A 21,632-nucleotide genomic window follows, 5' to 3' on the forward strand; every position below is an offset into this window, starting at 1 on the left:
TGCTGCTCTTGTCATGCTCTTCTACACTCCTCATTGAACCAGTTGGTTGTCTGGTTTGATGGTAATGGTAGAGTGAGGGATATGCCAGGCCATGAGGTTACAGATTGTGGTGGAATACAATTCTGCTGCTGCTGATGGCCCACAGCACCTCACGCATGCCGAATTTTGAGCTGCGAGCTCTATTCTGAATCTATCCCATTTAGCACGGAGGTAGCGCCACACAACACTATGGAGGGTGTCCTCAGTGAAGACGGGACTTCGTCTCCACAAGGATCGTGTGGTGGTCACACCTGCCAACACTGTCATGAACCAATGCATTGACAAGAGGTAGCTGGGGAGGATGAGGTCAAGTAGGTTTTTCCCTCCTGTTGGTTCTTTCACCACCTGCCACAAGCCCTGGCAACTATGTCCTTCAGGACTCGGCCAGCTCAGTCAGTGGTGGTACTACCGAGCCACTCTTGGTGATGGACATTGAAGTGCCTCACCCAGAGTACATTCTGTATCCTTGCTGCCCTCAGTATTTCTTCCAAGTGGTGCTGAACATGGAGAAGTACTGATTCATCAGCTGAGGGAGGATGGTAGGTGGTTATCAGCAGGTGGTTTCCTTTCCCATGTTTGACCTTCTGCCACCTCTTAACAGGTCTCTCCATTAAACACCTCTCTCACCCGTTAAACACCCCTGTCACCTGTTAAACACCTCTCTCACCCATTAACCACCCCTCTCACCAGTTAAACACCCCTCTCACCCGTTAAACACCCCTCTCACCCATTAAACACCTCCCCTCTCACCCGTTAAACACCCCTCTCACCCGTTAAACACCTCTCACCAGTTAAACACCCCTGTCACCCGTTAAACACCCCTGTCACCCGTTAAACACCCCTCTCACCAGTTAAACAGCCCTCTCACCCGTTAAACACCTCTCACCCGTTCAACACCCCTCTCACCAGTTAAACACCCCTCTCACCCGTTAAACACCTCTCTCAACCGTTAAACACCTCTCTCACCCTTTAAACACCTCTCTCACCCGTTAAACACCTCTCTCACCTGTTAAACACTTCTCTCACCATTTCCAAGCCGATATCGCCCATTTTGCACTATCGCCTAAAGTCAAAATGCCCCCAATAGAGATTGATTAATTACCTTGTAGGATCTTCTTCATTCTACATAAGAACATAAGAACATAAGAAATAGGAGCAGGAGTAGGCCAATCGGCCCCTCGAGCCTGCTCCGCCATTCAATAAGATCATGGCTGATCTGATCCTAACCGCCAATCTACTATCACAGAACCATCTCCTGAATCTAACAGAATTAGACACACGAAATAGGAGCAGGATCAGGCTACATGGCCCCTAGGCCCGCTCCGCTACCCACAGGGCCATGTCCGATCCGAACCTAGACTCATGTCCAAATTCCTGCCCGCTCCCCGTAACCCTTAATTCCCTTTACTTCTAGGAAACTGTCTATTTCTGTTTTAAATTTATGTAATGATGTAGCTTCTACAGCTTTTTGGGGCAGCATATTCCATGGACCTACCACCCTCTGAGTGAAGTAGTTCCTCCTCATCTCAGTTTTGAAAGAGCAGCCCCTTATTCTAAGACTATGCCCCCTAGTTCTAGTTTCACCCATCATCGGGAACATCCTCCCCGCATCCACCCGATCCAACCCCTTCACAATCTTATATGTTTCAATAAGATCGCCTCTCATTCTTCTGAGCTCCAATGAGTAGAGTCCCAATCTACTCAACCTCTCCTCATATGTCCATCCCCTCATCCCCGGGATTAACCGAGTGAACCTTCTTTGTACTGACTCGAGAGCAAGTATGTCCTTTCTTAAGTATGGACACCAAATGATTCTTCGAATGATATCCATTCTCCACACACTGCGAGAGTTCATTCAGACCTAGATTCATTCTACAGCATTGATGCGCTAGGCATGATGTGCTAACTTAATGTGCCCACAAATCTTGTCATGGTCCGCATGCCAGCGGCAGAGTATCCAGGATCAGGGGGAGCCTCTCACATTTTAATAAAGTTGGCAGGCACCCCCACCACTATGGTGCGTCTCAGCCGCCTGCCAGAGTGCAGGGTTGGGGGGCTGGGCGGTAGAAGCAGGGACACTCATTGATTCTGCAGCAGTACCAGTGCCAGCAGCAGTTAGTGCAGAGCCTTTCGGCCCCCGATCAGATCAGACAGCAGACTGAAGTCTGGGTATCCAGGCCAGGACGTCAAAGTGGGCCCCATATCAGCAGCTGAGCAGACTTGTATACCTAGTATCTCACAGCATAGCGGCCGCCTAGCGGAATCCAGTCTGGGATCAAGGAAACCCCTAGCCAGGGACTTCCCTCTCTCCCCCGAGCCATATCCCATATGATGTCAGTGTTTGGGATGGGAAGCGGTTCCGCCTCAACCAAGGTCCCCTTGGAAACTGGCAGCGGAAACTGGGACCCAGCGTATCCGGGTCCCAGCCTAATAACCAGCATAGGTCCGCCACATTTCCGGTAGACTCACACTCGGAGTGCTGGACCGGAAAGGCCAAAGCTTCCAGCATGAAATGTGTCTGCTACTTCATCACCTCACACAACTTCCAAATTCAGTCATCGTTAGTTTAAAATAACATGTGACTTTAAGGCTGAAATCTCACCAGCTAATGGGTGTAAATCAGTCACCCACCTTATAAAATCATCTGAACTACAGACAACAGAGCTTGTAATCACACCAGTGCATCCAGTAATGTGGACATAAACTATATGAACACCTGAGCTTGGTTAGTGCCCTTCAGTCATCCCTTATCAAATAGTTTACACAGATACAGTGTCCCTAAACAGTAAACATGAAAGAGAACAGCAATTTCCTTCTACCTTTGAAATGACTGTTGCCTCATCCTGTTGTTTCTCTACAATTGTGAATGGTCCTTTCATGCTGAGGTTCAAGGTCAGTGGCAATGGAGAGATGTTCTTCAACGAAAGAGGCTTATACCGAGGAACCAGCACCTCATGCTGGGGCTGCAGGGATCAAGAGACAGAGTCAGTGTTTTGGGATACGAACTGTCATGACACACCTGCAATTAGAATGCTCGCTGACCTACATTGGCTCCTGGTTAAGCAACGGCTCAATTTTAAAATTCTCAACCTTGTTTTAAAATCACTCCATGGCCTTGCTCCTCCCTATCTCTGTAATCTCCTCCACCCTACAACCCTCTGAGATCTCTGCGCTCCTCCACCTCTGGCCTCTTGCGCAACCCCGATTTTAATCGCTCCACCATTGGCGGCTGTACCTTCAGCTGCCAAGGCCCTAAGCTCTGGAATTGCCTCCCTAAACTTCTCTGCCTCTCTACCTCTCTTTCCTCCTTTAAGATGCTCCGTAAAACCTACCTCTATGACCAAGCATCTACCCTAATATCACCTTATGTGGTGCGGTGTCAAACTTTGTTTGATAATGCTCCTGTGAAGCTCCCTGGGACGTTTTACTATGTTAACGGTGCTCTGTAAATTCACATTGCTGTTGAGATGCTCTCAAATGTATTTACTTTTATTATATATTTTACATCCGCTACCATTTGGGCTTTCTTCTGTCATAGCATGCACCAGTTCTTTTGCAATCTCCTTTTCCTGCTCCATCCTGGAACACATGCCAACTCGGGCTTGGGGGGTAGGCAGCCAATTTATAGCCAGGCATACCCCAGAAAATGCTTTGTAACCTTCGACCTGAATTGCTTCAGTTTCCCCGCCGCTCCTCGTACTGAGAATCCAAAGACCTATGTTCCTCCCGCTGACTATCTCCCTCCAGCATAATAATTTGAAAAATAGCGCAACAACTTATGTTTAAAACCCAGCGGTACTTGTTTTGTTCCTAATAATAAGTGAAAGGGCTCTGTAAGTGATACTGCACTGGGGACAGAAGTGAAGAACTGGTAAGTTGTTCCCAAGAATCCTGGTCCATACTAACCCCTGCCAGGCATTACCCCCCACCCCACACACACACGCACACACTCACTCACACACACAAGTTGTATGACAGCAGCCCAGTGATGGGGAGTGTTGGGAAATTACAAGCAGGAATCCAGACTGCATCACTCCTTGTTGTCACCTGTAGCCAATCCAATAGAGCTTCCCTTTTAATGAAAAGGCTTGTAAGGGGCTTTTGCAGAAAACGTGCTGAATGCAAAAGAGGAACATCACATTCTGACAGTTCCCCGAGTCTTTGAAGATCCATTGTTCTAACAAAAGGCTGCTGGCACAATGCGCTTCACACTCAGCCGAAGGAGAGATAAGAGGCAAACTGTCATTGAAAACAATTCACACAAAATGGCCAGTGTCTGTGCTATTTATCATTATTCGATAGTGCTATAATTGGAATAGAGATAGATACTGGATTTCTTTCATAAGGATAAAAGAATTATGCAATGTGAACTTGAAAATAAATTGTAATTAAAAGACTTCAAACTTTATTAAGCAAAGGACAAGTTTAATTTCAAGGTCATGATTACTCCAGGAGCAGCTTGCTAAAGAACATAATTTGGACTGAATCCAAAATAGGTTGTGGGCATCACAAGAGCTTAGTGACCTAAAACAGGCAACGATTTGAAACAGGATGACAGCCAGGAGCACGGAAGTGGAATCAGCTCAAATGTACACGCTCACCCCAGCTGAGCAAAAAAAGTGCTGAGCCATTTTTTTGCTCAGCTTTAAGTGCGCGTGGGAGGAAGAGGAGCTGGGCCGACAAATAACGTCTGACAGGGAAGCGGAACAGGAGTAATGGCTGGTTGGGAGGGCGAGCTTCTGTCCACTTAGCTATCAAAGCGTCATGGGCAGGCTGATTACAGAGATTTTAAATGACGACACTGTCAAGGTTGGCTAAACAGCTTCTCACAGAACACGGCCACGTTTTGAAAAATTAAGTCCTTTACAGCCATGCAGCAGATTTATTTCACTCTTATTTTCAAGTCTGCAACCAAAATCTTGAGTCAACCTCCCTGATCTCCATTCCACTCCGCCAGCTGGTACCACACTGGGGATCCACCACACTGTACCGTGCAGGGGCAGGACATGGGTCGCACCCATACATCCCCATATGATAAGTTCCTCATCTCTCTGTACACTTGTGCCTGAGGAAGAACCAGCAGCAGATCAGCCATTGCAGCCAGGGGGACAATCAAATGGAGCTCAGATTACCCAGATCTTCCAGTGAGCTTTGCAATGGAACACTATTATTTTCTTTGGACATTTTTATAATCACAGAGCTGCTATTCCCCATCCCTGTTCAGTTTTTGCCGAGTACTAACATGTTTTATTTGTTTGCCTTTTGGATAACTAACACTATTTTCTTCTCAGTGAACATACTGCAAGACATAGTAACAGTGAATTTATTCTAAGAAGTTGTGCATTGCTGTTGGTGTATATGTTAAATCCATTTTACTGCCATGTTAGATGCATATATTGCTCCATGCTGCTTGATACTGGGCTTGATACTGAGGACCCCACCTCTTGTTATTCACCTCTCCACTCCACTGTGCACTTCTTCTTCTTGCACTCAAACATATTGGTGAAGAGCCAGGCTATTTAAGAGTGAAATCAGGAAACACTTTTTCACACAAAAGGTAGTGGAAATTGTAACGTCTGTGTGTAATTGAGACACGGACTGCAGAAGTCAGTTATAACAGGTGTTTACTGAATGAAGACAAAACTGGAACTACTATACAAAGTTACTAAACAGGCTTATATACAGGGGTGGTCACTACTGGTACTGCAGTATACAGGGGCTGCAGAATATAGTTCCTTCTTCAAGGTACATACACTACAATTCCTCCCCTTTTAGCTAAACAGTACATAACATTCGATTAATAATTAAATAACATATTTACAATTACAGTTGCTATATACATTAGCTGAAGTTAATCAATTATAAATTCAGTCTTTGAGGAGGCTTCCTGATTCTGTCCGGATAACGCCTCTTTGGGGTATCAGGTTCTTCTGGCAAAGTTGATTCAGGATCAACGTCGTTGTTTGGTTTGTCTGCTTCCAATATCACCGATTCTGAGGTAGATGCAATTGGTACTTCGGTTTCATCACCAGGTGTATAGGATCGTGGTGTAATTTGACGTTTTCCAGTGACTCTAGAATCTGGTCAGCATGGCGTCTTACAATGCTCTCTCCAACATCCACGGTATACATTAGAGGTCCTTGCCGTGTGCAGATCGTTCCTGGCTGCCATTTCTCTGTGCGGTAGTCCCGGGCCAAAACTGGTTGACCTATCTTGAAACTCCTGGTTGGCCTTTCATTCATATTCTGAAACTGTCTGTCCTCCACATCTCTTCTGATGTTTGGCTTAACCAAATCCAAGCGGCATCTTAGTCTTCGATTGAAGAACATCATGGCTGGAGTTTGGTTGGTAACCGCATGTGTCGCATTTCGGTAGGCAAACAAGAAGTTATCCACCTTGTGTTGTAGGGGTATGTCTTCATTACACATTGCCTTGATAGCCTTCTTGAATGTTTGAATGAACCTCTCAGCCAATCCATTGGTGGCTGGATGATATGGGGCGGATGTGTAATGCTTAACACCATTGTTCTTTAAGAACCTCCGGAACTCTTCAGACACAAACTGTGGTCCATTGTCGGAGCAAATCTGTTCAGGCAGCCCATTTCTGGCGAATATGGTTCGTAAGACTGTGATAGTTTTTTCTGTGGTGGTTGAGGACATTTTTATTACCTCTGGCCACTTTGAATGTGCATCCACCGCAATTAAAAACATCGAGTCCATAAATGGGCCAGCAAAATCAATGTGTACCCTTTGCCATGGAGATGAGGGCCACTCCCATGGATGTAGAGGGGCTTGTGGTGGGGCGTTTTGGACCTTCTGGCATCCTGTTCAGCTCTTGGTCATCTCTTCGATTTCTCTATCGATTCCCGGCCACCACACAAACGCTCTGGCTAAGTTCTTCATTTTTACCCCTCCCAGATGACCCTCATGAAGCTCATTGAGCACTGTATCCTTCAATTTGGGTGGAATTACTACTCTGGATCCACACATCAAGGTTCCTCTGCACACTGACAGCTGTTCCCTTCTCGGCGAGAATGCTGGCAACAGTGGTTCGCCATGTGCTGGCCATCCCTTCACTGTTAAATCATAGACCCTGGAGAGTGTCGGGTCATTTTGTGTTTCCTTTTCTATGTTTGCATTTGTCACAGGTAGACATTCGACTATGGTCGAGTGGAATACCTCCACAGGATCCACTGCAGGTGCTTCTTCCACCGTTGGCAACGGTAGGCGCGACAATCCATCAGCATTCCTATGCTGTTTAGTTCCTTTGTACTCGATGTCATATTGGTGTGCCCCTAGGAAAAGGGACCACCTCTGTAGCCGTTGTGCTGGCATTATCGGGACGCCCTTCTTAGGGTTGAAAATGGAGACAAGAGGATGATGATCAGTTAGTAGAGTAAATTTCTGTCCGTGCAGGTAGTGATTGAACTTCTTCACCCCCCACACCAGGCTGAGGGCCTCTCTGTCAATCTGGGCATAGTTACGCTCGGCTGCAGTTAACGAGCGTGACGCAAAAGCTATCGACCTCTCTGAACCATCAAGGGATTTATGTGACAGTACCGCTCCAACGCCGTAGGGAGACGCATCACACGCCAGTCTTATCGGTGGTGATGGGTTGTAGTGAGCCAATACTTCTCTTGAAGTGATCAGGCCTTTACACTTCTGAAAGGCCCGCTTACATTCATCGCTCCATTTCCATGCTACTCCAGTTTGTAGCAGGGCGTTCAGTGGGTGCAGAATTGTGGACAAATTCGGCAAAAACTTATGGTAGTAATTCACCAATCCGAGGAATGACCTCAGTTGCGACACATTTTCAGGCGCTGGAGCCTTAACTACCGCTTCAATTTTGTCAGGGGACTTATGTAACCCCTCTTCATCAATCACGTGGCCACAATACGATATTTGTTTCTTAAAAAACTCGCACTTGGGGCGATTGGCTCGTAGCCCATGTTCTCTTAGTCTAGTGAGCACCTGCTCTAGGTTGGCAAGGTGTTCACTGTCATTTTCACCTGTCACTAGGATGTCGCCCAAGTAACACTGAGTCCCCGGAATCCCTTGCAGGACTTGTTCCATCGCTCTTTGCCATATAGCCGGAGCAGATGCAACTCCAAATACCAGTCGATTATACTGGTAAAGACCTTTGTGAGTGTTTATCGTGAGATATTTCCTAGAGGATTCTTCAGCCTCCATCTGCAAATATGCTTGCGCTAGGTCAATTTTTGTAAAACGTTTCCCTCCAGATAGTGAGGCGAAAATATCTTCTATCCTCGGAAGAGGATACTGTACTGTGTGAAGGACTGGGTTCACAGTCACCTTGAAGTCCCCACAGATGCGAACCTTCCTTGGCTCCTCAGACTTATTGTTTAACGTTTTCTTCATGACAGGAACGATGGGTGTCGCCCACTCGCTCCAGTCTACCTTAGTTAACACGCCTGCATTCTCCAGATTCTCCAGCTCTGCCTCGACGGCTGGGCGAATTGCATACGGTACCGGTCTTGCTTTGAAAAACTTGGGAATTGCATTCTCTTCTAATTTTATCGATGCGGTTACGCCTTTAAGAGTTCCCAGTTCTTGCTGAAATACCTCTTTAGCATTAGCCAAGATTTTTGACAATCGTTCAGGTGTGACGTCGTCATCCTTTTTACCAGCCACAGTCAGTGCCTGAATGGAGTGCCAGTCTAAACTTATCTTTCTGATCCATTCACGTCCCAATAACGGTGGTCCACCATCTTGCAGTATGTACAGATACAATTTCTGTATTTCCTTGCCGTTGTATTCGACAGGCACCCTTATTTCCCTCTGGGGTATACTTTCTGCCCCATATATGTCTTCAAGACAATGGATGTGTCTTTCAAGGGTATGTGTGAGAATAGCCGCTCATAGTCTCGTCGATTCATGACGGTCAGGGCTGATCCTGTATCCAATTCCATTTTGACTTGGGACCCTGCTATCATGAGGGTGACCCAAATGGTTCGGTGATCCTCTTTTGTGATTACGTTGTGTAGTTTGAGACAGCTTAGTCTCTTGTTCCCGGATTCACTATCGCTCTTCTGGTCTTCGGAAATGGTGTCCGTCATCTTTTGTACTTTCCTGTACTTTTCCTTAGTAGTCTTTTTGTTGTCGTTAGTCTTCTTCCCGGACCTGCAACTCGTGCAATGTATCCCATCTTTCCGCATTGCCTGCATGTTTTGTCCTTGGACCAGCAGTCCTTCTGGTCATGGGTTGTTCTGCCGCAGCGATAACATTTTTCAAATCCCCGTGTCATTTCATGGGTGCCGTATTCCTGTGGCTTTTGCTGTATTTCCGCAGCTCCCCTTGCTGCTGCTTTGTACGATACTGCGATGCTGAAAGCCTTATCTAACGTCAGCTCTTTCTCCGAGAGTAACCTCTTCTGGGTTCCTTCACTCAGGAGTCCACAGACAAATTTGTCCCGTAGGGTATCTGCCAGTCCTGCTCCGAACTGGCAGTGCTTTGATAGCTTGCGTAGTTCCGTAAGGTAATCAGCATTGCTCTCATCTTTATGCTGATTTCTCTTGTGGAATTTAAATCTTTCTGCTATCAGCAGCGGTGTAGGATTTAGGTGTTCCTGTAGGATATCAACAATTTCGTTAAAACTCTTCTCCATCGGTTTGACTGGAGTGATCAGGTTCCGCAATAGGCCGTACGTTCTTGCGTCCATTAAGTTTAGTAGTACCGATGCCTTTTTCTCATCAGCTACTTCATTTGCCTTGCAATATACTTCGACTCTTTCCACATACGTGGTCCAGTCTTCTATTGCATTATCGAAGGCAGTGATAGTGCCAGTCTTCGGCATCTTGGAGATCTAAGATGGCGCCTCCCGCGCTTTGCCTTCCTCCCCGATTGAACAAAATGGCGCCTCCCGCGCTTTGCTTTCTTCCCCGCTGGATTAAGATGGCGCCTCCCGCGCTTTCTGTCTTTTCCGTTGCTGCCAGCACTGTTGCTGGCGTTTTTATGCCTTGATGGCGACGCCCTATGGTCTTCGCGCACTTCCCCCCGCGCTGCTGCCAACGCCGCTCTCCGCGGTCCCCGTGGCAAACTGTAGCTCCTCGCGGCTTTCTGCGCTTCTAATTTATTTAATTTTAATTACTGTTCCCGTCGTCAGAGCAGACCCTATGGGACACTTTCCTCCCTCTTCTCGGGTCTGTACGCTGCCCGGCTTCGTAGCACCGGCCACGCCCTGTGTGCTCCACCTCTCTCCCTCTCTCCTCTTCCCGACAACGCTGCTCGGCCCCGTTGAAAAGCCACCCGATCGAGCTCTAGCCCGCCGCAGCCCAGGAAGGATCAGTGTACTACCTGCCACCAGCCCGATTAGCTGGAACACCATAGACTGGAGAACCAAGCCCAGCTCTCGACAGCCTCTCCTGCAAATCTTCGAATTCGAGGAATCAGAGGGCGGTTGCCCACGGTCGACGCCCGTTTCTTCTGTTTGTTTGGGGTTTTTTTGGATTTCCTCCTTCTGGCCTCGACCTCGAACAACTTCGCTTCAGGGATGGATCCCCGTGAGGTGGTGCAGAACTGTAGGTAAGTTCGGATCTGTTCGTCGCCAATGTAACGTCCGTGTGCAATTGAGACACGGACTGCAGAAGTTGATTATAACAGGTGTTTACTGAATGGAGACAAAACTGGAACTACTATACAAAGTTACTACACAGGCTTATATACAGGGGTGGTCACTACTGGTACTGCAGTATACAGGGGCTGCAGAATATAGTTCCTTCTTCAAGGTACATACACTACAGAAATCTGTAACTCTCTCCCCGAAAGGCTGTGGATACTGGGACAATTGAAATTTTCAAGACTGAAATTGACAGCTATTTACTGGCTAAGTGTATCAAGGGGTATGGATCAAAGGCTGGGAAAAAGAGTTGGTACAGGTCAGCCATGATCTAATTGAATGGCGGAATGAGGAAGGTACACTTTTTTTTATTCATGCATGGGATGTGGGCATCGCTAGCAAGGCCAGCATTTACTGCACATCCCTAACTGCCCTTGAGAAGGTGGTGGTAAGTCACCTTCTTGACAACTGAGTGGCTTGCTAGGCCATTTCAGAGGGCAGTTAAGAGTCAACCACATTGCTGTGGGTCTGGAGTCACATATAGGCCAGACCGGGTAAGGACGGCAGATTTCCTTCCCTAAACAACATTAGTGAACTAGATGGGTTTTTACAACAATCCAGCAGTTTCACAGTCACCTTTACTGATACTAGCTTTTTTATTTCAGATTTACTTCCGCACGTTTTCATTGGCTAGAAAATGTTGTGTAACTGGGTACTTGTCTTTCTGACAAATTGGTAAAGTGCTGGAATCTGCAACAGCACTGACCTACCAAAGCATGTACTTACCCTGTCTCTCAAAACATGTAGGAGTCAATGAGAAATTTTCTCTCCTGAAAAAACTTGCAAAAGTAAATGTGCCCTGCATTTAGTTGCATCAAGTGTTATGACCCTGTTCTATCACTTCCCCACCACATATGCCTTGCTACAGCCTTTTGATGATAGTGCCACACTGAACGAAAAATGGCAACTCTTCTTTGCTCAACCTTGTGCTGCAGGACCTCCAGGTCTTCCTGTGTAAAGGCAGCTCTCTTCTCCTCTCCTCTCTCTGCTCTGGTCACACGTACTTCCTTCAGCCATCTCAATTTCAGTTTGAAAAACTTGTGCCAACACAGCACATACAAAGTGGTCAGCTCCTCTTTATATCTGCTGGTGCTACACTAAACGTCCTACCCCCATGTTCCCAATCGGCGCCAGGAGCCATTCTTTGTTATTATAACGAGTGGACCACACAATATCCCAAGGGGTCCACTTTATGTGATTTCTCTGCGAGTAGCACACATTTTTCAGTGGTCTCGCTACCAATCCGACAGGAACACGAAATATCCTTGAATGATCCTACTGACACAAGGGTGTTATCTTGTGACCAATTGTTGCCAGTTAGTTTGTTGGCTGGTTTCAGTGCTTTAACAACATGTACATAAATGCTTGGATTTGGTGGAAAAAAAGTTATTCAGATTTCCATGGTAAGTCAAGTCAACTGGATTTACAACAAAAATATTGGAAGTGACGTTGCTCCTTCGTATAAAAAAACCTATGTAAACGTGTTGTCTCCCCCCTGACTTGGTAATGAACTCATAGGAATGCATTGCCGTTACACATGCAGGACCAGATACCTAGGGTATTGCTTTAATGCTATCTTGGAACAATTGCACAGTTCCTTTATAACAGGATATATCTGCCAATAGAAGCTCAGGGCTGTCTGCAAAATCATAATTTTATGGAAAAAACCCAAAACAACACAGTATTGTTGCAGAGAAACTCAAAATTATTTTTCACATCCCATAGTTTGTCTCAGTTACCTTCTCTACTCGGAAGTTCAACTGCTTTGTTGAAAGTTCTAGGATGGGGGCAATGAATTCACAGTGGATATTCACGGTTATTATTCTCTCCTTGCCAGGCTGCCCACCGATGATAGCATAGCCTACCAGTTTTCCATGGACAACCTGCAGAGTAACAAATGGTGACAATGAGAGGCTGTTAGTGTAATCATCAAAAATGAAAGGCAATTCTGTGCATAAACAACTTGGAGTTGAGCATATGGGATTCGTTGAGCTTTGGATTCAAAGGCATGGAAATTTGAGTGTTTTCAAAATCCAAAGGCCAATCCCAGTTCCTGTCTCCCTAAACAGGCAAGAAACACAGGCCTATTCCCCTGCACTAGAGTTACCAGGGATTATATACAATTAATAGTGGACCACTGAGGAACACAAATGCATCCTAGCACCCAACTAAACTGACAGGAACAAGCACCTGCTCACCATCTGATCACCAAGAAACAAGGGATCAAAAAGATTGAAAGAAGGGGAGCACCTCTAAAAGTCAGTGAACATGCACACAGAGTCTGGGCACTGTGAGGTCCGGTGAAAATATGCCCAATTCCAGATCGTCTTGTATTGACTATCTTCACCATTTTATTTATTTGATTCCCCTTTGATTCCCCCATATCAACATCTTGACCCCTGTTCAAAAGCACAAGGAACCTACTTCCAGGCCTCTGTTTACATACATGGCTAGGAGAACAAAAAGAGGCCCTGGATGCCCAGGCCTCCAATTCTCCCTCCCTTTCTGTGGTGGGATGTCTGACTTCCACTCAGCAGCTTCTGAACGACCTGCATATCATCAGGAATTCATCACTCATTGCCATAAATCTAGGGTGACCATAGGTCCCTGTTTTCCAGGAGGAGGTACTCTGTCCCTAGGCAAACAATGTCCCCGGAAGAGTCCCCGGTTCACAAATCTCGTTCCCAAAGTGTACCCCTGGACAGTGAGTGTATCCCCCTGAGCTGTCAGATTGCGGCTGTAATGCTAAATTAAACAACAACTTGTACAATGGCCAGAGTGACTCACAACACATGTGTGACCGGGCAGTCTTTCTGCACATGTGCCGGTTGTTGTTTGAGTTTCCGACCAGGCTTGTGCTGCTGGATTGTCAACGCCAGAAGTGCCTGGGAGCATGGCAACCGGAGCGGGTGAGGGGGAGTGCCCAGTCACAGTTACCGTAGCAGAGGGGGCAGCAGGCTAATCCTAGACACTGTTGGGGGGGTCAGGTGTGACATCAGTCACGGGGGGGCATTCAGGTGTGACCTCAGTCACTGTCGGAGGGCTGGTGTGACCTCAGTCCCCGGGGGAGGTATCAGGGGATCGGGGTGACAAACTAAATTAACTAATTAAAACTAAAGATTAAAAATAAAATCGTTTGAAGGAGGCGGAGTATAAATCGAGTGGGAGGCCCAGAGAGAGCGCAGACTGGAGCAGTGCCGGCAGTGAGGAGGCAGAGTATAAATCGAGCGGGAGGCCCAGAGAGAGTGCAGAACGGAGCAGTGGCGGCAGTGAGGAGGCAGAGTATAAATCGAGCGGGAGGCCCAGAGAGAGCGCAGACTGGACCAGCGGTGGCAGCGAGGAGGCAGAGTATAAATCGAGCGGGAGGCCCAAAGAGAGTGCAGAACGGAGCAGTGGCGGCAGCGAGGAGGCGGAGGATAAATCGAGTGGGAGGCCCAGAGGGAGTGCAGACTGGAGCAGTGGCGGCAGCGAGGAGGCGGAGGATAAATCGAGTGGGAGGCCCAGAGAAAGTGCAGACCGGAGCAGCAGCGGCAGCGAGGAGGCAGAGTACTTCCAAAGAAAACAACAACAAAAGCAACAATGGCAAAACAGCTAAAGTGACATCACAACCAAGGAAGGAGCTGCTTGGTGAGTAGCTGGTAAGTATTTCTAGTTAATAGTCTATTAAGTAATGGCATGGCAGGGCAACTCAGTCCCGTGGAATGCACATCCTGTGCCATGTGGGGACTCCAGGACGCTTCCCGTGTCCTGGACAACCACATGTACAGGAAGTGTCGTCAGTTGGAGGAGCTCGAGCTATGGGTTTCGGAGCTTGAGCAGCAGCTGGTGTCACTGCGGTGCATCCGTGAGGCCGAGAGCTTCGTGGATAGCACGTTTCAGGAGGTGGTCACCCCGCAGATAAAGAGTGTGCAGGCGGAAAGGGAATGGGTGACCACCAGACAGAAAAGGACGACCAGGCAGGTAGTTCAGGAGTCCCCTGAGTGCATCTTACTCTCCAACCAGTGTTCGGTTCTGAGTACTGGTGAGGGCGATGGTTTCTCTGGGGAGTATAGCCAGAACCAAGTCTGCGGTACCACAGGTGGCTCTGCTGTACAATGGGGGAGGAAGAAGATTGGGAAAGCAATACTGGTATGGGATTCGACAATTAGTTGAGCAGATAGGATTTTCTGCAGCCGCAGACATGGTATGTTGCCTCCCTGGTGCCAGGGTCAAGGATGTCACTGAATGGCTGCAGAACATTCTGAGGGGGGAGGGTGAACAGCCAGAGGCCGTGCTCCATATTGGTACCAATGACAGAGGTAGAAAGAGGGATGAGGTTCTGCAGGCAGATTTCAGGGAGCTCGGAAAGAAATTAAAAAGCAGGACCTCAAAGGTAGTAATCTCCAGATTACACCTGGGGCCACGCACGAAATAGGAGGCTAGCACAGATGAATGTGTGGCTGGAGAGGTGGTGCAGGAGGGAGGGCTTTAGATTCCTGGGGCATTGGGACCGGTTCTGGGGGAGGTGGGACCTGTACAGGCCAGACATGTTGCACCTCAACAGGGCTGGAACCAATATCCTCGTGGGGAGGTTTGCTGGTGCTGTTGGGGAGGGTTTGAACTAATTTGGCAGGGGGATGGGCACCAGGATGTAACATTAGAATGGGGAAATAAAGTGCTCAAGGGATTGGGAGAGGCAGAGAGCACGAAAGTAAGAAATAGTAAGGTATTAGGGGGGGGCAAAGTAATAGAGAATACAGGATGGTCTAAGATGGGTTTACAGTGTATGTATGTGAATGCACGAAGCGTAGTAAACAAGGTAAGTGAGCTGCAGGCACAAATAACCACATGGGAATATGATGTTGTGGCAATAACTGAGACCTGGCTCAAAAAAGGGCAGGATTGGGTATTAAATATTGCTGGTTATAAAGGGGGTGATTTTGCCAATGGGGGCACGTTGGAGGCAGGACTGCTGCTTGTCGGGTTTTAGTCCTGCCTCCATCGACTTGTGGCCAACCCACGCTATTTTCCCTTGATTGACCTTGTTTAGCCCGCCCAGTGGGTTAAGCAGGCCAATTAAGGGGAAGCCGGTGACAGAAAATGTCAGTGTTTGACGTTTCATCTGTCAAAAATTTAACACAGATGAATTGTCATCGTTTGACATTCTCTGTTGTTTGGTGAGTTCTTGTACTCAAGACTCACCAAACCTATTTTCTGAGCAGAATGCAGATGGCTGTTGCATCGGATCTGGTTCTGGGGAATTAGGTAGATCAAGTGGAGCAACTGTCAGGTGGTGAACATTTAGGGAACAGTGATCATAGTATCATAAGGTTTAGATTAGCTATGGAAAAGGACAGGGAGCAATCTAGAGTAAAAATGTTTAACTGGGGGAAGGCTAATTTCAGTGGAATGAGAATGAATCTGGCCCGGGTAAACTGGAATCAAAGATTGGCAGGCAAAACTGTAATGGAACAATGGGCTGCCTTTAATGAGGAAATAGTTCAGGTACAGTTGAGGTACATTCCCACTAGGGGGAAAGGCAGAGCAACTAAAGTCAGGGCTCCCTAGATGACAAAAGAGATAGAGAATATGAAGCAGAAAAAGAGCGCGTATGACAGATGTCAGGTTGCAAATACATCTGAGAATCAGGCTACATATAGAAAGGTCAGAGGAGAAGTGAAAAAGAAAATAAGAGGGGCGAAGAGAGAGTATGAGAATAGAATGGCAGCAAACATAAAAGTAATCCAAAAGTCTTCTATAGGCATATAAATAGTTAAAGGGTAATAAGAGGAGGGGTGGGGCTGATTAGGGATCAAAAAGATCTACGCATGGAGGCAGGGGGTACGGCTGAGGTGCTAAACGAGTACTTTGCATCTGCCTTCACCAAGGAAGAGGATGCTGCCATAGACAGTGAAGGAGGAGGTAGTGGAGACACTTGATAGGATAAAAACTGATAACGAGGAGGTACTAGAAAGGTTGGCTGTACTTAAAGTAGATAAGTCACCAGGAGCAGATGGGATACATCCTCGGATGCTGAGGGAATTGAGGGAGGAAATCACGGAGGTACTGGCCATAATATTCCAATCCTCCTTAGATACGGGGGTGGTGCCAGAGGTCTAGAGAATTGTAAATGTTATGTTATGATCATCCACTCAGCACTTCTGGCTGAAGATGGTTGCAAACGCTTCAGCCTTGCCTTTTGCACTCACATGCTGGGCTCCACCATTATTGAGGATGGGGATATTCATGGAACCTCCTCCTCCCGTTAGTTGTTTAATGGTCACCATTCGTGACTGGATGTGGCAGGACTGCAGAGATTTGATCTGATCTGTTGATTGTGGATCGCTTAGCCCTGTCTATAGCATGCTGCTTCTGCTTTTTAGCATGCAGCTTCCCCAGGTTGGCACTTCATTTTTAGGTACGCCTGGTGCTGCTCCTCGCATGCTCTTCTACACTCCTTATTGAACCAGGGTTGGTCCCCTGGCTTGATGGTAATGGTAGATTGAGGGATATGCCGGGTCATGAGGTTACAGATTGTGGTGGAATACAATTCTGCTGCTGCTAATGGCCCACAGCGCCTCATGGATGCCCAGTTTTGAGCTGCTAGATCAGTTCTAAATCTATCCCATTTAGCACGGTGGTAGTGCTACACAACATGATGGAGGGTGTCCTCAGTGTGAAGACGGGACTTCATCTCCACAATGACTCTGCGGTGGTCACTGCTACCAATATTGTCATGGACAGATGCATCTGCAACAGGTAGATTGGTGAAGACGAGGTCAAGTAGGTTTTTCCCTTGTGTTGCTTCTCTCACCACCTGTCGCAGGCCCAGACTGGCAGTTATGTCCCTCAGGACTCGGCCAGCTCGGTCAGTAGTGGTGCTTCCAAGCCACTCTTGGTGATGAACATTGAAGTCCCTCACCCAGAGTACATTCTGTGCCCTTGCTACTCTCAGTGCTTCTTCCAAGTGGTGTTCAACATGGAGGAGTGTAAGATTCTCAAAATTAACAGATCCCCCAAAACGGGAAGAAAACCCTTAAAGAAAATGACTTTGGACCCTTGCTAAAAACTTCAGGAGGATAAAAAGCATGTTGGGCCTAACAGGGAGATTCAAGGTCAAAAACAGACTTGGCATTTAAAAAAAAGGCATGTTTGGGCTTGTAAAGGAAAAGGCTAAATCAGGAGATGGGATCAACCTCTGCAGTTAGACAGTTTGAGTATTGGAGACAATCAAACTGTCTGGTGGAACTGTAAAATCACTCAGCCCCTATCAGACAATTTTACATGCTAACAATAGACCACGGAAGAACAGCCTCACCCAAAATACAGGACCCATCCAAAAACATGCATAAAACAAATCACTTCGCCAACCTACAAAGAATCTCAGGCCCCACAAAAACTCAAAGCCTGAGGACAATTCACTACAATCAAGTAAGAGTTCAACAGCTCATGAAACCATCCCAAAACCACTTCACACATTCTTAAAACTTCAACAGCTCAGGGAACCATCCCGAAGCCACTTTAAACAACTTAATATTAATGAGCCCGCCAAAATCTAACAATAAACCAGGACTGATTTGGCGCACAGATTAGCAGGCCCCGATTAGTATAACTAAAGGCCTGTTTTCACAGCAGTAGGAGTTCCAAGTTCGAGTCAGTACAGTTCCAACATCGAAACTCGGCGGTTTCAAAGCAACATCAAGATCAAGGAGTTCAAGCATCTCGAAGCAGTTCTCTCTCTCGAAGAAGAAGAAGAAGTAACACACAAGAAGAAACCAGAACAACAGTTTCAGTGACCATCGGACACCTCGCAGCAACAAGGGCCTTACGAAACAACCAACCGAACATTACCATCAGCCAACTGGGTAATATTGGGCCACCGCGACCAAAGAAAACCAACTCGGAAGAAAACCGAAGATTCACAAGTTTTTCCACTCTACAAACTATTCCTGACTTACCCCTTGGTAAGATTTTACTCAAAGAGACTCTAAGCCCTATTTCTAACAGAAGAAAATTGGGTACTCACCTGATAAATCCAATACGCATCCTACCGCATCAGCGGACTCGCGAAGACTGACCAGATACGCAGGTGAAGTCCTCTACCGCGTCCGGGATAGGGCAGGCCCCAACCAACATATCCAGTGAACCCCGAAACCTCGAACCAGCCCAGCTGTCAAGGATTCGTTTGGTGAGCATTATCCCTCGTCTTTTAGCGTCCAACTTAGCTAGTAAGGTGGGATTGGGAGGGGTGAGGTATTTTTCTACTGTAATTCCCTTGGGTGTATCAAAGTGTTCCCCATTTTATTAGAGTGTTAAAATTATTGTGTTGTATTTTCTTTCTCAAATAAAGATGAAAGTTTCTTGCACCAAAACCAGTTGTCTGCTGCACTTTTGTCACAACCCCCAAATAAGTCCAAGGTCTAGAACCAAGGGAGTGGGAGCAATTTGAACCACTCATAAGTCAGAGGTGAAGCTGGCCCCAACTACCACCCCCTACAGGAGTACTGATTCATCAGCTGAGGGAGGGTGGTAATCAGCAGGAGGTTTCTTTGCCCATGCTTGACCTGAAGCCATGAGGCTTCATGGGGTCCAGAGTCAATCTTAAGGACTCCCAGGGCCACTCCTTCCCAACTGTATACCACTGTGCTGCCACCCCTGGTGGGTCTGTCCTGCCGGTGGGACAGGACATACCCAGGGATGGTGATGGAGGAGTTTGGGACATTGGCTGAAAGGTATGATTCTGTGAGTATGACTATGTCAGGCTGTTGCTTGACTAGTCTGTGGGACAGCTCTCCCAATTTTGGCACAAGTCCCCAGATGTTGGTGAGGAGGACTTTGCAGGGTCGACTGGGCTGGGTGTGCCGTTGTCGTGTCTGTAGCCGGTACTGAGGTCGATGCCGTGTGGTCCATCCGGTTTCATTCTTATTATTGTGTTTCGTAGCGGTTTGTTACAACTGAGTGGCTTGCTTGGCCAAATGACTTTTTCCCTATTCCCAAAAATCCTTATGTTGTGGCGTACTGACCACAGAAAGGACACAATCCGCTTTTCGGTCCATAGACTATAAATCAGGCGTCATGCCTTTAAGAAGGATCACACCGTTAAGAAACTCGATCTGCAACATAGTTAAGCCCAGAGCGGGGAAGGAGCAGTCGAAGCACTGTTGCCTCACAGTGCCAGAGACCCGGGTTCGAATCCGACCTCAGGCGACTGTCTGTGTGGAGTTTGCACATTCTCCCCGTGTTTGCGTGGGTTTTCTCCGGGTGCTCCGGTTTCCTCCCACAGTACAAAGATGTGCGGGTTAGGTTGATTGGATATGATAAATTGACCCTTAGTGTTAGGGGGATTAAATACGTGGGGTTACAGGGATAGGGTGGGATATGTGTTGGTGTAGGGGTTACGGGGATCGGGTGGGATATGTGTCGGTGCAGGCTCGATTGGCCAAAATGGCCTCTATCTGCACTGTGGGGTTTCTGTGATTCTGTGATGAAAACCAGTCAGACTTGGTGTAGGCTCTGACGCCATTTTGTGTTCAACATGCAGTCTCAAGAATTTAACCTTTTCTGTTGAACCTCTCTGAGTTCAGTATTTTTTGTTAGGAGTACGTAGACTCCTACATTGGTGACCCCGACGCTCAGGACGACTCCTAAGCGTAACCATGGCTGACACAAATGCAGTTTCTGTGAAGCTGCTGGAGTTCTGGGAGAACCTAGCCACCGCCTGGTTCCTTCAAGCCGAATCGCAATTCCGACTCCGCGGCATCACCGCCGACGCAACGATGTATGACTACCTCCTCGCCTCCCTGGGCCGCTCCACAATCACGAAAGTCTGGACAACACTACAAAACCCTTCGGAGGAAGGCAAGTACGCACATCTCAAGGCCGCGCTCCTTAAAAAATTCACAGCCTCCCAATTTTTGCGCAACTGCCACCTCCTCGACCTCCCGGGCCTCGGTGACTCCACGCCGTCAGACATGCTCTCACACATGCTTGCTCTGAACGACGAGAAACCGCCCGGCTCCCTCTTACGCACGCTCTTTATCCGCCACCTACCTCCCAGCATCCGCCCGGCGATCGTGGCATCCAGCCTCACGGACCTCGAGGTCCTGGCCGACGAAGCCGATAAGCTCCTGTCCGCCGGCTCCAACCACGCCATCACCCTCGACCTGGCCTCCGCAGGGTCGGCGCGCGCTCCACCCTCTATCGCGCGGCAACACAGCTCGGCCACGAGGCCCCCACGTCCCCCAAGCCCTCTGACCCAGGGCTACTGCTACTTCCATACCCGATTCGGCGCACGGGCACGCCGCTGCAGCCATCCCTGCACGTTTCCAACCGCCCCCACACCGGCCTACACGATGGCCGTGGGGCAAGCAGGCGCGCTGCTGTACGTTACGGACAGCGCCTCCGGACGCCGTTTCCTATGCGACACGGGCGCGCAGCGCAGCATCATCCCCGCGTCCGCCCTCGAGATCCAACGAGGTGGCCGCGGCCCTGCGCTGGCTGCTGCCAACGGCACCGACATCCGGACGTACGGCACCCGCACCGTCACCATCGACCTCGCAGGCCGCCGCTACCACTGGGAGTTTATCACCGCCAAGGTGCTCTCCCCGCTCCTCGGTGCGGATTTCCTGTGCGCCCACGGCCTGTTGGTCGACATGCCTCGGCGCCGCCTCGTGGACATGAACACCATGTCACCTATCCCGGGCGCCATGGCCCTCCCCCAACCCGCTGAAATGGCGTGGCAGTGCCGCGCCCGCTCAACGGACGACTACTCAGCACTCCTGGCTGAGGTCCCAGCCCTCACCAACCCGACCTTCTCCGCAAAAGTTGCTAAGCACGGGGTAGAACACTTCATCCCCACCACAGGCCCACCGGTGTATGCCCTCGCCCGCAGGCTGGACCCGGCCAAGCTGGAGATCGCGCGGGCCGAGTTCGCCACAATGGAACAGCTCGGCATCATCTGCCGCTCCAACAGCCCCTGG

At 48.3% G+C, this 21,632-nt stretch overlaps 1 protein-coding gene across 1 annotated transcript in view; it reads right to left on the reverse strand.

Moving 5' to 3' along the window:
- hydin (HYDIN axonemal central pair apparatus protein) overlaps positions 1 to 21,632 on the reverse strand; it is a 946,920-nt gene that overhangs the window by 376,376 nt on the left and 548,912 nt on the right. Inside the window, exons 17-18 of the mRNA XM_085992020.1 lie at positions 12,414 to 12,557; positions 2,859 to 3,002 (exon numbers count right to left, since the gene is read on the reverse strand). Coding sequence (XP_085848146.1) covers positions 2,859 to 3,002; positions 12,414 to 12,557 — 288 coding nt within the window. The remainder of the gene's footprint in view (positions 1 to 2,858; positions 3,003 to 12,413; positions 12,558 to 21,632) is intronic.

This window comes from Somniosus microcephalus, chromosome 6 (assembly GCF_052327205.1).
Source record: "Somniosus microcephalus isolate GS21.2 chromosome 6, FLI_Smic_1.0, whole genome shotgun sequence".
NCBI classification, from domain to species: Eukaryota; Metazoa; Chordata; class Chondrichthyes; order Squaliformes; family Somniosidae; genus Somniosus; species Somniosus microcephalus.